At 40.4% G+C, this 17,728-nt stretch overlaps 1 protein-coding gene and 1 pseudogene across 8 annotated transcripts in view; one reads left to right on the forward strand and one right to left on the reverse strand.

Moving 5' to 3' along the window:
• Positions 1-1,375: 1,375 nt before the first annotated feature.
• On the forward strand, positions 1,376-14,182 carry LOC148081688 (uncharacterized; annotated as a pseudogene).
• Positions 13,266-17,728, reverse strand: part of nrxn2b (neurexin 2b) — a 736,064-nt gene continuing 731,601 nt past the window's right edge. For 6 of the 8 annotated variants that reach the window (XM_087788639.1, XM_087788640.1, XM_087788641.1 and 3 more), the window contains one exon: positions 13,266-15,988. In XM_087788639.1, the coding sequence (XP_087644765.1) occupies positions 15,099-15,988 (890 nt within the window). In that variant the 3' untranslated portion in view covers positions 13,266-15,098. The remainder of the gene's footprint in view (positions 15,989-17,728) is intronic. The other 2 variants (XM_087788643.1, XM_087788642.1) reach the window with 1 other exon arrangement.

Raw genomic sequence — 17,728 nt, forward strand, 5'->3', positions numbered from 1 at the left:
ATGCAGCCTTTCTACTATGGAAGTAGATCAAGGGCATCTGGACATTGAGTAGTTGATTTAAATGTTTTTAATTTTATTTTCACATTATAAATTATGCATTTTAGCTTATATATATATTATTTTTTAAGCATTTAATTGTTTTGGGGAAAATAAATAAATTCAATAATTGTACTGTGTATGAAAGAGTTTAATTTGTTTAACTGAATTAAATGATTGTATATTGAAAGGTTGGATTAAGTAATAACATATTTTCAACAGAGTTTGATAGTATGATTCCAATCATTCAGAAACAACTTTTGCAAACTCAATTTGCACATTTATTTTCATTTTATTTTCTCATTTGTAGCCTTTTAAATTCAATTTAAAAATTGTGCTTTACTATTGTTTTTTTGTATTGATATTTAAAAGGCTACAAACTAAAAAAAAAATTGAATTAGCGAAAGTTGTGTTTGAATTATTGGAATTATAATATCATACTGTGTAAAAAAATAAATCATACATTTAAAAAATATTTTTTATCTTTGGCAGTATTGTAAATAACTATTAACTATGTTGATTTTGCAGTTAAGCGGAAGAAACATTTCAAAGGCTATGATAAAATCGTAAAAAGCTTAGAAAGTTTGTTTTTTTTATAATTATTAGAATAACAATATTAAACTCGATGCATTAATGTAAAGGAAGTGCAACCTTTATATACACAAATTATTTACATTTTTCAATAGAAACTAATTTATGCTTTCAACATAGAAATTGTTGAATTGAATTATTCAAAATGAATGCTTGAAAGACAGACATTATCATTTTGAAACATTAATTCAACCATTCAATAATGTTCGTCGTTCTTAAACAAGTTATTTAATATGATTTAAGAAACGAGGTGGTCGATTCGACGATAAACCATCTACAATCGACACATATTAAAGAGTATCAGAGGTCAGTAGGTGGCGCTGTTGGTTTAAAAATTAAGCAAGGTTTTCATAGACTAGTTGTTCAAAGCAATATGTTATAGAGCAGATAGTGACATCTAGTGGACTCATGAGGCTTCATGGAGCTTCATCAAACATCAACTATTTACTTGGAGAGTATCCACTAGGCTCAGAGTATAACTTGTGGAAAAAAAGACTCACTGGTTTCCTACATAGAAACAACAAATAGGATGTGATAAAACTCAAGTACAACGCGTGAGTCACTAAGGAATCTTCTGTACTGTCAAGCATGATCACATAAAACGACGACGGGTAATAAAGAGCAGTAACACAAAGTGAAGAGGCGACAAACATTACACGGTTGTGCATAAACAAACTCATTTAGGAATCCCCAACTGGAGAGACCTGAGGGAGGAAGCTGTGCAACAGTCTGCTGGTTTTGGCGCCCAATGATCTGTGGTGACAACCAGAGGGGAGACTGGCTTTGGGCGGTGCAGGAATGTTTGTTGTGACAATGGCTGACACTCTGTCCATACAATATATATATTCTTCTTCTTTTCTTTTCCGCTGCTCCCTTCAGAGGTCGCCACAGCGAATCGTCGTCCTCCATCTAAGCCTGTTCTCTCGCACCAACCAACTTCATGTCCTCTTCCACTACATCCATAAACCTTCTCTTTGGTCTTCCTCCAGACCTCCTTCCTGGCAGTTCCAACCTGAGCATCCTTCTACCCATATACTCACTATCCCTCCTCTATACATGACCATCTTATTCTCTCTGACCTTATCTCCAAAACATCCAACATGTTCCTCTGATTGACTCATTCCTGATCCTATTCATCTTCGTCCATCCCAAAGAGAATCTCTGCTACCTCCAGCTCTGCTTCCTACCTTTTCCTCAGTGCCACTGTCTCTAGACCATACGTTGGTCTCACAACTGTGTAGTATATCTTTCCTTTCATTCTGGCTGATAGTCTTTAGTCTTCTTTTATATCTAGTACCTTCAACACTATCCAGCCCACTATGCTGCAGGACAAATTGACACAGATGCATGTGGACCCTTGTCTGGTCTCACTGGATTACGGATTATCTTACTGATCGACCACAGTATGTCAGGCTGAAGGACATCACGTCAGACACTGTGGTGTGCAGTACAGGAGCACCTCAGGGGACAGTACTGGCCCCTCTCTTCTTCACCATCTACACTTCAGACTTCTGCTACAACTCAGAGCTGAGTCTCATCCAGAAGTATGCTGACGACACTGCTATTGTTGGATGCATCAGGGACAACAGCAAAGACGAGTACAGGAGTCTGATACGTGACTTTGTGGACTGGAGTGAGAGGAACCACTTGCATCTGAACACCTCAAAGACCAAGGAGCTGGTCTTGGACTTCGGGAGGTCCAGGACAAAGCCACGTCCAGTGTCCATCAGAGGCGACGAGGTGGAGATAGTTGACAACTATAAGTACCTCGGTGTGTGGATGGACAGTAAACTGGACTGGTCCTGCAACACAGACCATGTATATAAGAAAGTTCAGAGTAGACTGTACTTTCTGAGGAGGCTTCGATCATTTAACATCTGCAAGAAGCTCCTCTGCATGTTCTACCAGTCTGTGGTGGCCAGTGTCATGTTCTATGCTGTGGTGTGTTGGGGTGGAAATGTGTCCAAGAGTGTCAACAGGTTGGACAGGTTGATCAGGAGGGCTGGCTCTGTGGTTGGAATGAAGCTGGACTCACTGGTGACAGTTGCTGAGAGGAGACCATTGAACAAACTACTGTCCATCATGGACGATGACAGTCATCCTCTGAACACTGTCATCAGTGAGCAGATAAGCAGAATGAGTGCACGAATGCTCCTACCCAGGTGCAAAACAAATAGACTCAGGGACTCATTCATCCCTCGGGCTATTAAATTGTACAATTCTGAGTTCGGGGGCAGGAGTGGAGTGAAAGTATCTGGATGTTCTGTTCTATGTTAGTCTTTGTATCCTTTGTCTTTGTTGTTTTTCTTTGATCTATGTTCTTTGTCTTTATCTTTAGACTTAGATTATGTCATCTTGTTCTTTCTCTTTATGTTCTTGTTGTTATATTATTTTGATTTATTTATTTTATAAAAAAATTGCTGTATGTATTGGCTATTGGAAAAAAAGAATTTCAATAAAGTTTTACCTTTTTTTTTTTTTCTTTTTCATCACAGATTACCCCTGGTATCTTTCTCCACTCATTCCAACTGCGTTGAACTCGTTTCTTCACCTCTTTTCCACAATCACCACTAGTCTGGACAGTTGACCCTTAATACTTAAAATCATCCACCTTCTTCATCTCCACTCCCTGTAGCCTCATGGTTCCACTTGGGTTCCTCTCATTCACATACATATATATTCATTCGTCTCCTTTCTACAGAACATCTCCACTTCTCGAGCTTTTCCTCCACCTGGTCTCTGCTCTCACAACAGATCAGAATGTCATCTGCAAACATCATAGTCCATGGAGATTCCTCCCTATCCTCATCTGTCAGTCTGTCAATCACCACCCCAAACAAGAAGGGACTCAGAGCCAAACCCTGATGTAGTCCCACCTCCACCTTGAACCTCTCTGTCACACCTACAGCACACTTCACCACTGTCTCACAGTTTGCATACAAGTCCTGCTCCAGTCTAACATACTTCCTCATACGGTACCGTAGTTCCTCTCTCGGCACCTGTCATAGGCTTTTTTCAGATCTATAAAGGCACAATGCAGCTCCCCTTGACCGTCTCTGTATTTCTCTACCAACATTCATAAGGCAAATACTGTATCTGTAGTACTCTTTCTAGGCATGAAACCATTCTGTTGCTCACAGATGCTGACATCTGCTCTCAATCTAGTTTCCATAACTTCTTTGTATGGCTCATCAACTTTATTCCGCTATAATTACTGCACTTCTGAACATCTCTCTTATTCTTAAAAATAGGCACCATTAAACTTGTTCTCCACTCCTCAGAAATCTCCCCCTTCTCTAAGATCTTGTTAAATAGTCTTAACCAGAAACTCCACTGCCTCCTCTCGTAGAAACCTCCACAGGTATATCATCAGGACCAACTGCCTTTCCATTCTTCATCCTCTTCAATGCCTTCCTCACCTCGCCTTTACTAATCTTTGCTACTTCATGGTTCACAGTAGTCACCTCTTCTACCCTTTGCTCTCTTTCATTTTCCTCTTTCATTAGCTCTTCGTAGTACTCTTTCCATCTTTCTATCACTTTTGTGGCACCTGTCAACACCTGTCCCTCTCTATCCTTAATCACCTGAACCTACGTCACGTCTTTCCCATCTGTATCTCTCTGTTTTGCCAACCACTATAAATCATTCTCTCCATCCTTACTTTCCAACCTAGCATACAAGTCATCATGGACCCTTTGTTTGGCCTTTGCCACCTCTACCTTTACCCTGTGCTGAATCTCCCTGCACTCCTGTCTGCTCTCTTCAGTCTTCTCAGTGTCACCCTTTTTTTTTTTCTAACCATTTTCTCTTTATTTACTCCTGCCCTTCCCCATTCCACCACCAAGTAATGTCCCCCTATTTACTATCCTTTAAAACAACACACCAAGTACTCTCCTACCTGTCGCCCAAATTACATTAGCATGCACCAAATTGGTGAAGTCTGCACCAATTACCACTCTCTCATCTTTCATTCCTCTACCTCACTCCAAAAAGTTTCCTTCTCCTCTAATTCACATGCCACCTGTGGGGCATAGCCACTAATAACAATTGACATCACACATTAAATTTCAAGCTTCAGACTCATCAGTTTATTCAGTTTAGTTTATTTATTTAAAAGGACAATTAAAAAGTCGGACACTTTTTTCCCTTCCAGGACATTCCAACAAACTCATCTTTTATGGTAAAATGCTTTACTTTATTTCTCTTCCTACCAATACTATAGTAGTACGACTTCAAACGTGCACCTAAGCTTCTCCCCTTGTTACCTTTCCACCTGGTCTCCTGGACACACAGTATATCCACCGTCCTTCTCTGCATCATGTCAATCAACTCTCTAGCTTTTCCCGTCATCGTCCCAATATTCAAAGTCCCTACTCTCAGTCCCAGACTCTTGCCTTTCGTATTTAATCTCTGTTTCTGAACCCGCATTACTCCTCTACCCCTTCGACTTCGACCCACTGTAGCACAATTTCCATTTTTGGTTATCGGCACCAATGGCAGTCATTGTTAACCCGGGCCTCGACCGATCCGGTATGGAAGTCTTAGTTGTGGTTCATATATTTTGTTTTGGAACAGATTTTACATCAGATGCCCATTCTGACCCAACCTGAGTTAATTACTCGACGATACTACAAATAAATCCTTGTTCTTACAGTATCACAACATAGTGTATCATAATGAGTATCATATCACACACACCTATTCACTGGACACGAAATATTTAGGGAACGTCATGCTGTGCTTAATTCATTATTGAGTTGCTGGAATCTGTTTTTCCTTTCCCCACTATAGTCTCACTTAAACTGTAAAGTCTCTTGAGATAACTTTGTTATGATAAGATACATTAAATTAAATTAATTTAAATTGAATTGAATGTGAAAACAAAAATGTGTTTGATTGACAGATATTTTCAGTAGTTTGTTTAAAATTTAATTAAGTTTTCATTTAATAATTATTGTTGGGCATAACAAACCTTAAGTCAACAGAATTAATTACTTTATTTTCATGTTTCATATATTGTCCTATCTAATTCAAATTATTTCCCTTTAAGCACATTTGTATGGTAACCTAGCAACACAATCTGGTATTATTGTTTCTTTTAATGACTCTAACAGACAAACAATACAAAATATTTTTCCCTATAAGTGTTTGTTTTTCTCAAAATCAAAGTAGATTAATGTCCACGTGGTTACAGTGACCTATAAAGATGCCAGTGCTTAAGATAAGATAAGGAGATTATCGATGTCGACAATTAATCAGAGGCTTCAAGCAACAGTAAAAGTGATGTTGAAGTATAGGAAAGAGATAGAGATGGATACAGATCTAATTAAGATATATTGAGCCTCCAAAAATACTGCAATGCTTCCTGATATGAACACCTTGGTAAATGTACATTTTCTTGATCCACCGATTGTTGACTACGGGTTGAGATTATTATCAGAGTAATCTGCTCCTTTCAGAGTTATAGACACAAATCTAAGTAGTTTTTAATAATATATAAAATCCAAATGATTCCATGGTTGCTCGTCATTCAAGGATTTTGCAGCTCCTGAGATTAAGCTTGACACCAGTGACCTACAGTGAACGATGCTTTCATGATCCAGGGAAAGGACAGTAGGATGACTCCTGAGTTGCATGATTTCAACATGCTAACATGTGAACTGCGGCTCTGTAAAACAAGTGAAGAACTTGAACTGGACTTCCAGACGCGACATCCCCAGCTTGACCCACGTCAGCGCTTCGAAAAATTACCGCAGCAGTGTCAACGCTGATCATCTCTTTAAGTACTGATGTCATAGTACTTTCGAAAGTCAAGTTCTGAGGCGCGTTGACTTCAAAGCTCATAGCTGCAGGCCATATGACGCCGAAGCTTTTTTCTCTTTGCTTTTTTTCCCCTTAATTTGAGGAATACTTAGTGCAGAGGGGCTTCAGTTGCCTCCCTGAGCCGTTCCAGTGCAGCGCTGGACGCTCTGGGCACGGCAGAGTTCTGGAGGTTGGTGGGTAAATAGAAAAAAAAGGTCACTGGGCACATCACACAGATGGAAATCAGATGATGAAATATGGGGGAAACACTTGTGAAGAGACGGAATACCTTTACTTTTGGAAAATCCACTTATATGATGTCCCTTATACGGGAGGTTTGTAATGATTTTGGATAGTTTTTCAAACGGACAAAGAGTCAACTATTGTACTTGTAGTAGATCGATATATTTTTGGAAAACAAAGAAAAAGTAAAAAGTGAAAAAAGTATTCAATACAGCCATTTCCATCCTTTTTGCAAAGTCTACTACAATCGGTCCCTTTGTGTTGCTGTCCTGGATACCAAACTTGACCATTACTTCTTTATAACCTTTATTTCCTGCACCAAATTGGTGAAGTCTGCACCAATAACCACTCTCTCATCTTTGGAGATATTTTGCAACACTTCCTCTACCTCACTCCAAAAAGTTCAACTCCAAAAGAAACACTTGTGAAGAGACGGAATACCTTTACTTTTGGAAAATCCACTTATATGATGTCCCTTATATGGGAAGTTTGTAATGATTTTGGATAGTTTTTCAAACGGACAAAGAGTCAACTATTGTACTTGTAGTAGATCGATATATTTTTGGAAAACATTTTAACCAGATGCCTTGTCTCGTGACAGCTTTCCTATGCGTTTCCCTGATCTAACTTCCCATCAAATTTTGCTAAATTGGAGGTCAGGTCTCAATTTAAGAAATGTTTGATTCACGCTAAGCTAGTCATTGGTCGATGAAACGTCATGAATCAGTGTCATTAATTTAGAGGTCCATAGGTGGCGCCATCTGTTTTTAACATTATGTGAAGTTAGCGGTTCAAAGCAATAGATGATACAGCGAAGAGCAAGGCTTCATGAAGCTTCATAACCTACCACTCCTCACAGGGCAATGTCTGCCCGGGGCATTTTGTACTTTTCTTCACAATTGGGATCATTGTACAGCTCAGCTAAATACTGTATCTCTATTATTGGTCCACTGCATGTCCCCGTGTCTGTTCTATAATCTATTGCTTTGATCATCCTTTCTATGTATACCTATCTATTTTTAAACTGAGCTCAAAAAGAGCAGAATGTTTCATGAAGCTTCATCAGACCATCATTAGCTGGCAATGCTACTACACATTGTATTTGTTATAAAAGGTCAAATAGACATTTGTTTAATATTTGAAAAAATCTTGACTCTAGTAGTACGACATTGTCATTCTAACGTGATTCCACGGGGAGACAGAAACATTTTTTAAACCTACCAGTTAGGCTTTTCACTCAAATATTAATATGTATCCATTTATCAAGAGTATTGATCAACCCATTGTGTTGCTTCCGGGTCAAGTTGAACGACCTCCATGGCTTCCATAAATACGTATGCTGTGGTGAAGGTTGTTCATCTGAACCCAGAGACAACACAAGAAATACTATAAACACATTTGTTTTCAGGCCTACGGTATAACTCATGGGTAAATAGGTTTTATTCATTGGAACTTTTAAACCATTACTTAAATTATAAAAAGGCATCTATACAAACTACAATTTATATCATCACTTTTGCATAAATGTATTTATTGAATCTGTTATTTCGTTGCATTTTCATAATCATTTCTTCAGCCATGTTGTCATTAAGATGATGATTCGAGGAATGTTTCCACTTCCTTCACCGACTCATTTAGTGTCTATAAGACAAACAGGATTAATAAGTGAACGATTTCTCATGAATAACTCATCCTCTCAAATGATTAACACTCATTAAATGCTACAATATTTCACCCACACTGTTTTCAAGCCTTTTAAGTGCCATCTTTGTTAGATCTCGGTTCCATCTCAACTCGGAACACATATTTCCGTGAATTAAAGACGACCTTACAATAAACCCATGCTCTTCCCTGGTGCTTTAAAAAACTTAAATTAGATGAAGCCTTGGCTCCAGCTTGTTGTACAAAATTGGAGAGACGTCCTTGAGGTGTAAGTTTGCTCTTCAAAGATAGAAACATTAACATTCCTGTCAATAATCCTTTGACGGGCAGGGCTTGGATATGCATTTCACAGCCGAGATGTGAAGGGAACAGTTCTCAAAGGGGCATTTTCACTCTGCTGAACTTATACTTAGTTTGACTCATTTTCAAGGTTTTGCACTGTAAATGAGTCAAATCTTTCTAGTTTAAGTCCTGGTGGTATTTAAGGTCAAATGAATCAAATATTTAACTATGAATATGAAGTCAAGTTTGCGATATTTTCAATCGGAAGCTTCCCAAGTTCTGTGCTTGATACGAAAATCTGAGCTTTCATTTTTGCTCACCAGTGAGAATGAAGACCAAGATCACATCTAAAAAATGATTAAAAACACAATAAATCCGACCTGCTGCGTCATGAAGCCACGATGGTGGGGAGACTTCTCAGTACGTCTGAGTCAATGAAATCAGTTTTAGATTAATGTTTGCAAAAACCTCCTCGTCCTTAATTTTGTATAGTTACCATGATAGCGTGGATAATTTGACAGTTGCTCAACTTGAAATTTGTGTACTTAAAATAAGGGTGTAATACTGTATCGATCTTCGAAAGAACAGTTTTCAGAACGCTTTCATATCATATTTATTTTTTATTTTATGATTCAGTTTAATAAAGTGTCAATTTTATGAATTCATTTTTATTTTTCCAATCTGCAAATATTACTGCCTTTGTTCAGGGAACTATTAATACCCGAGAGATACTGGCAATGATCGAGGACAAGAGGATACACTGATGAAATAAGTGACAGTGCTTTGAATAACAAATAAGAGGTACAGTAATTAAATTTACACACTTACCTCGTCTTGTAATATCTTTGCTTTTCCGTTGACTTTCCTGCCAGTTTCTGTTTCTTGATCAGTTGACCTCCAGAAAGCAAAATTATTAAAAACACTTACCCATGATGTTTAGTTGATGGTTGGAAAATATATACAACCATCAAAAATATCCAAAGATGTATTGCAAAGAATGCAACTTTTGTTGCTCTCAAATTGTGTATCAAACTGGTAGTAGTAGTATTATAGAGTTGCTAGCAGTATTAAAAAGGTTGGTTCCCCCCCGTGACAGTCCTCTTACGATATATACTGCGGTTAACTGATTGTGGGACCTGCCGTGCACTCCCCATGGAGATCCGACTGAAAGCGTAAGAGGCTTGTCTACGCACGCCACGTCTTCCAGTGAGATCATGGGCTGATTACGATCAGGAGGACGACCGGCGGTGTTATGAGACGGATCTGAGCACCCTGTTCGGTTCAGAGCATGACATCTAGGACAACGCGCTGCAAGGTTTTTCCTCTCCCATGGCTGCGGGGCCTCCCTTAGCATCCTAAGGACCCCACTTCCTTGTGGACGGGGTGGACTGGCGCTGTGGTTTCCCAGGACCCTCGGATGCATTAATTGCCGACTTCGACCCGGGACCTCAGACTTGGCCAGGCCGACCTGTAGCTCTACCTAGAGCTGAAGACAGGTTGACGGCAATGTTGTTCAACAGAACCTGTATGGGGTAATGCAGGTGGTCTCCCTTGCGAACAACATGGCTCTCCTGTGCGGTGCGCTCGACAGGCTCACCGCTGATCGTGACGACTTGGGACCTTCAGGTATGGAGTAGGTCAAGGACTCGGTGGCTGCTCTCCTCAGGATGTCGCAGGCCTACACGATCCTGGTAGGCTATAAAGAGACCAGGGTCAGGAATGTCTTTACCTGTTGTGTCCAGTGAGGGCTTTGGCATATTACTTGCGGCGGGGGGCTGTGTTTAGGCGCTCTGATGCCCTATTTATCTGCCGGCAGTGCCCTAGCGATGCTACTGCAGGAGCGAAGTCCAGCTGGGGGTACCTTTATCCCGTCGGGCTTTGCCTTGGGTTTACACCAATAGTGAAGAGGTTAGAGGGCGAGCACCAAATAAAGTAGAACTGATAAGTAGAGTTGATAATAATCTCAGGTTCTACGAATTTGTGCGAAGCCCTCTAACCTCGTTGCCCAGAAGTCGCCCTTCTCGCTGAGTTTTCAGTTGGAGGAAGTGTGTCTCAGGGCGAAAACCAATAGTGAAGTGGTTAGAGGGCTTTGCACCAATTCATAGAACCTGAGATTATGATTATAACTCAGGGGTTTTCGATTGTCGAGCGACTTCCTGTCTCACAAGTCGAAGCTTTGGGAGGCAGGTCCTTTGTCAGTGGAGAGGTAAAGTGGCGGATTTCAGTAGCAACACTGAAGATCTTTATCTGACCAAGAGGAATTAATAATAATAACAATAAAAAATAAATTAAAAAAACGACTTTGAATTATTCAAATGGAAGACGAGAAGTCTGTCAGAGGATCCATTCAGGCTTTATTTTATTTCACTTTGCCTTCTTCTTGTTGAAATTTTCCTTACTGTAAAATCTGAGGTTTGTTCAGACTTCACTTACCAAATAAAATTATGTAATTGTAATTCCATTAAACTTCCTGAAGCCAAGCAAGGGGGGCGCTAGCAACCGATGGAGTAGGACGGGAGGCACGAGAGCTCCCACAGATTTTAACTTGTGAATTTTTTCGACGGAATTTGATGTCTGAAGGCATGCGAGGTAATTTTGGATCGAAGTGAGCTGTCAAAATGTCCAAGCGAAGCAGCAAAGTGTGACAGGTGGGATCCCAAGTAAGGCCAGAAGCGCAGCCAGAGACCTCGTCCTCTAGTGAGTCGACTCCACCCCAGGCGGATACCCCTCCCCGGCAGGTATGCTATGGTATCACTGAGAAAAGAAATATCTGACATCTTCAGAAACGAACTCAAGGTACTCTGTGATTATTTAAGCACAATTAAAGCTGATATTCAGTCATTAAACACACAGCTCGATAACGATAATGCGGCGTCGGATGCAAACATGGCGGCGTTGAAAAACACTGTGGGCTCAATGGAGGAGTCGCTGTTGACGTCGGAACGATGCTGTGGAACTGAAGGGCAATTTTTAACACTTTGCGGCCGAGTTTGTTAAACTCAAAGCTGAATATGAAGACCTTGAGTCTTGGTCTCGGCGTAATAGTATCAGAATTATTGGCGTGCCGGAGGATGGGGCGACCGGCGCTGACAGCGTCGCCACCCTGGTGAAAGACGCACTTCAACCAGAGGAGACGCCCTGGCGGGATCGGGCTCATCCATCCTCGCTCCTCGCAGCCGGTTCCGAAACCTGGGGAACGTCCTCGACCCATTATTGCGAGACTGCATTACTACAGTGACTGTGTGGACATTTTGAGACGGGCGAAGAAGGGCAGGCTGACCGTTGGGGACATTCCAATGTCCTTGTTTTCCAGACTACACCGCTTTCAACAACGTCCGGAAGGAGCTCCGTGAGATGGAGGGTGTTCGTTATGGCCTGTTCTTCCCTGCTCAACTGAGAATCAGCTACGAAGGTGCCCAGAAGGATTTTGTCTCACCAGAGAACGCCATGGAATATGTCAACAAGCTCAAATCACGGTAAAAAAAATGCATTAGTAAAACAATAATACAGAGCTGCTATAACACAGTTTATTCTTTATTACGGTAAAGTTAAATTGAATGTTTGGGTTTATTTAATTTACCTGTTACTCTAGTTTGCATAATAATTGTTCACAATTCAAATAGAACTATATTTAGTTCTGTATCGTGATGTTTATAATATTCAATTTGAAGTTGGTGGTTTAAAAAGTTTTATCTTAGATCATTATTGATTATTGTTGTTGTTATTATACAAGCTACATTGGTAGAAATAAGTAGTACTGTTTCTTACTAAAGCCAACAAGTTGTTTTGAACCCTGAATCTTATAATGAAACTGCAAAAAAAATTAAAGGCTGTAGTTTTTTTGGATTCAATTTCAGTTATATTGTTAAATGATCTTGTCTTTTAGCTATATAGTGATTGATCGCAATGCATTCATTTTCTGAACTCCAGCAGGAACCGATTGATTCGCTTTTTAACATTTCACATGAGGAATATTTCCATTTGGCAGTTTTTAGTCCAGGATCAGCATCCCTGCCAGGATCATTACAGCATGGACTGGTTGAGAAAATCTTACTTTTTCTTTTACGTTCACAAGTTATGTCTGTGCTTCTAACTACCTGATTAATTTTTAAAAATCTTGTTGATCAATTTTTATGTTCGCTTTACAGCTCTAGTGCTCTGCCGACCTTTAAACTTTAACAAGGTAGACTGCATTCATGAATACCTTTTATTTAATTATTTGTGGGAGATTTTGAACAAGCTGAAAAACGAGGCATTGCCCAGGTATGAAAAATACATTTCAAAACAAAATAACCTAAAGGTCTCTCAAATACTTTATTTAATCTGTATTAAATACAGAATTCATTTTATCCAAATATAATCTGTATGATTTTTATGGTTTCTCCTGCATCCCTTTTTACTCCCTTAAAATAACAAATGTGGCCTGAAATCTTAAAAAATGTAATAACTAATGGCACACAGCTTGAGCCCATGAACAATCAATGCGCCTACTTCAACTACCTAAGACTTGGCGGAGAAAATGTACACCCTGGAGCTATGTTTCTTGTTTGTTGTAATCTTTAACCATTTATGTAATTTTTACACAGTGAAGAAGTTATTATACACGTGTAACTCTATGAAGGAAAAAACAGACCACACGACACAGGAAGTAAGAAGTATATAACCAAGTGTATTCCCTCTGTTAATGTACACATATTTAGAGTCATCTCACTGGAACACTTTACAATAACATTTAGAAAGAACAGGGAGATACTGGGGCGAGTATGTTCGAGTGGCATTGGGTAGAGAAACTAGACAAACTCTTGGCAGGAAAAATGAAATTGCTGCAAATAAAAAAGCTTCCATTTCCGTCTCTGGCTGTCAATATGAAAATAGATGAAGTAAAAAGAAAAAATGATGTAGAGTTTTAATGATATGCAGACAAAAAAAACAACTGCCGCACATGGAAAAGAAATTACAAAAAATATTAAGGACATAAGGTTGATGAAAGAAATGTGTGCTCTCGTTTCTATAATCCAAACCATATTTGCTCTAACTTCTGAAAGAAAAGAAGCGACAAATGTAATTTTCCCAGAATCAGTCTTTTTTTTTTTTTTCTTCTAAACAGGAATGATGGAATGGGAAACACATTTCTTGTGGTAATGGGATGAGAGTCAAATATTTAGACATTTCACAAACTTTTTTCGCTGATTTTTCTTTTCATGGTTCAGTTTTCTTTTTTAAATCGAAAATTGGTATACTCGAGTTCTGCAGTAGGTCTTCCGGACGCTCCTTCACCCTTAATAAGAGGCTCTTCCCTAAAAGTTTGCCTGCTGGCGGCCATCAGTCCAGCAGGCCAGAGAGAGGAACTGCAAGGGATATCACACCAGCAAGATGAATTTGGATTGTCCCCTAAAATGTCCCTTGGTTTCTCTGAAGGAAAAGGATTAAAGAAAGAAAAAAAGTGGCAGAGGCATTTGCCACGCTGTTGATAATGGGGTTGATCCAGGATTTAGCCGATGCTCTGACGTCCAAAATCCTAAAGTCCTTTCGCTTTCAAGCATCAGCGAATTTTCACAAGACGTAGGTCCGTAGGTTTCTGCAACGTCTTCACATACACTTATGATCTTAGAGTTCATCCCGTTTGCTGGAGGTTTGTTCTGTTTTAAGGTGATTAGTAAGGACCTGACACAGTCTCCTGTCGGCACACTAGGAGGCGCCGAGCAGACCCGGAAACACATGACACAGATCTGCTGGAACGAAGGGCGACCAAGGGTTTTTTTTGGCCTGAAGTTTTTGGCGGCTAAAGTTAGCATCAAAGAGTTCGGAGTGGTGGTATCTCACACAGTTGCTACGTTTATGATCGATATTTTTTTCTTTTTTTGTAAGAAAGTCCACAAAAAAAAGTTGTATCTCTTTTTAAATGAATACTACATGCTTGAAACACGGCAGAGTTAATGTCGCATTCACTGCTGAGAACTGTAGACAAGGAGAGGAGAGTGCTCAAGTCAGTAAGAGGAAGAGAGAAGGATCTCGAATGTGTTGAACACTTGGTGGGTTTGACACAGATTTTTCTATACGCTGGCAGTTTTGGACTTTCACAGAGAGGCGCCAACTCGAAAACCTTCTAAGGTGTGATGATCCACTCACAAGCTCACTTGAGTTTCAAGGACGGACAAATACTGATGGCGGTGTTTTCCTACAGTATTTAAGAAGTTAGATTACAGTCATTTTCTCATCAACTCTGTTGTCCTCAGCATTTGCTTGTTGTTGGCACAGTTGTGTTCATATGTGTGGCCTCAAAGTCCAATCAAAGTAAAGTACAAGATGTCACTGACGGGATTTTTAAACCAACTGACAATACTGAGATTTAAACATTTGCCATCTGGAATTTTTTACCATTTATCTCTACGACCTCAACTCCCACCCGCTCTCTTCCTCTCCTTTGTCTCATCCCCTAGGTGTGTCTGCGGTCCATCTCTGGGTGTCAAGGCGACTCTGCCTCAGACGTAGTACTCTTTGTCTTTGTTTTTCTTGTTCTTGGTGACGGTCTTGGCAGTGCTGGGCTGTTTTTCTTTCACCAGGGTGCCGTTGCTCTGCGTGGCAGAGTTGCTGATGTAGTTACGAGTCTGGTCCACTTGGTAGGAACCTTCATCGCGGTTGCGATACTTGTACATGGCGTAGAGGAGGATGAGTATGCAGAGGGCTGCTGCTGCTACGATTCCTACCACCATTCCTGTGGTGCTGCTGGACTGTTGCACTTCCACGGCTCCTGGTAGGCCTCTATCTTGAGACGTCGGGTCTGGAGTGGGAACATGGGGAAAATTTGGAGGGTATGTTATTCCTGGGACTCTGCGGTGGCCTGGGTCTGATGAGGGATGGGTTGGCGGTAATAGAACCTGATCTCGGGTATTCATTTTACCAGCAGGTATGTTATTACTGCTACCGCCAGCGCCGACTGCGGCTTTTACGCGTGGCTTAAGCTGGTCTGGGTTAGCTGTGGGAGTACTTGACATAGGTGGGCGATTGGAATTTGGAAAACGGGAGATGTGGCGGTCACGGGGGTTTTGGACACCACCTTCAGCTGCCGGGGGAGGAGGGAGGACAGTCCTGTCAGTGACCAGGGGGGAATTTTTGTAATAGTCCTCGTCATCTGACTCTGTCATCTCCCCCGAACCATAGGCTGACACCTCAATGGTTTCCTCGCAGTCCTCTTGGTCCAAGGGACAAGGGGGTCGCATGTTGGGTAAGGGGAATGACTCTTTGGTGGTCTCGAGCATAGTAAGGAAGGGGCGGTAGGTAGTTGGAGGTGAGGGGATTACTGGGTAGCGGGTAGCAATTGATGGGGGGTCAAGTGAGTCCACAGTAATAATGGGCAACACTAATTCGCCTCCTAGGACAAGAAAGAGACAACGGAAAGAGAGAGTTAGAGACCGCCATTGAAATGCCACCTCAAAAAGAAACTAATGAAACACCAGTATCTGTTCACTTGAAGTTAGTTGTCTAATTTTAGTCTATACTAGTTGATAAATGAAATATCTTGACTTTCTGACAAATCAAATAAACACAATTACAAACTGTCTACCCTGAAACTTCATTGTTCTGCTCTGACCTACTTCATTGATTAACACAAAGTACATGAACTAAATATAACACTGGAAATCTTAGCATCTATACAACCTAGCCTTCAGAGCTAATTGTCCTATGCTTGCTACATTAGCGCTGAGAACACTCTTCAGTGACTGGTTAAATAAGATAGCAAACCACGAGGTTCAGGTCACTTACATCAACAAATTGGCCGCATGATTTTTGCATGAAAAAAAAAATTACAAAAAGAAAGCTGTGTAAGATTGTTCTTGGATAATGATAAACATCCCCCCCTTTAACCTTTTATTTCGCTAGTCAACAGACAATTTATAACAAGTTTCTTATACTCTCTCATTGCAAAACCCCCAACCCACTTCCTTTCACGGGCATAACAGATTCTGTGGCTCATATATAATCAGATTAATCTTTATTCCTGCAGGAACATGGTGACCCTCATTTTCCTAACCCAAATTACTAATGTTCAACACAACTGCAGTATTTATTTATTTTTTACATCATTTTACGATGCCTGCTTCCCGCCCAAACAGTGATCAACTGCTAGTTTTGTGCCACTAGCACAAGTAAAAAGGAGCCAATTTTCTGTATGCACAATTTTACCCAACATAAATGGAAAAGAGTTGCTTTCATAAGAGGGGGAAGTGGGTTCATACATGTCATGAGGCAAACCATTTAAAATAAACACTTCCTTGGGAGAAATAGTTAGGAAAGATATCAGGTGGTGGATTAGTTTACAACACAAACGGGAAACAGAATTATCAGGAAACATCAGTATAAAATCATAACTCCGGCTCGTTTCTTTTGACGAGGAGAATCAGTGTTTTTGAGAGGGCAAGAAAGAGCAATGTGATTTAAAAGCGAGCTGAAATCCTACCACTAACGCTCGGCGTTAAGGTGTGAAATAAAGCGTGGATGTGTCGGAATAAATGACACGGTCTTTATTGTACCAGTTATCATTGACCGATAAAATGCTGCTTGCTTTTGTTTATGGCTCAGAGACGGGTGTATTCATGCGTCGGGCCAGAAAGTAAAACATCGCAATGACCTGTGTTAATGATTGCAGTAACCCATAGTTTTAGTGTTGCTAGGTAACAATGAAAGTGGCTTTATATTGGTGTAAAAGTAGATTTATTTGATTTTTATATTTTTAAATAATGATTGGTTTCATTTCGAAACATTAATGATCCAATTAGACCTGACCGATGACCCATGTGTCCTGCAAACCGCTTTACAGCGGTGGGTCACAGATGGCGGTTCCATTAATTTCAGCAATTGCTGTTGTGGGAAGATTATTTTTTGAACCTTCCATAAAGAGAAAACCCCCAAAATGGCCTTTCTCATGTTTTGAAATGTGCATGCGCGGGGGTTGGAGGCGCTTCCGTTTTCGAGACTGTCTACACTGTTAATGAATTGACATTCAGCTCGCCTTTAAATGGGGTTTAGTTGAGGAAATGGACTTAACAGTCCACTGTGGACTCCCAGCATGCCCCAGTACCCAAACCACCCTTCACCCAGACCCGTATCAAAC

The sequence above is a fragment of the Callionymus lyra genome, chromosome 4 (genome assembly GCF_982586985.1).
Source record: "Callionymus lyra chromosome 4, fCalLyr1.hap1.1, whole genome shotgun sequence".
Lineage (NCBI taxonomy): Eukaryota > Metazoa > Chordata > Actinopteri > Syngnathiformes > Callionymidae > Callionymus > Callionymus lyra.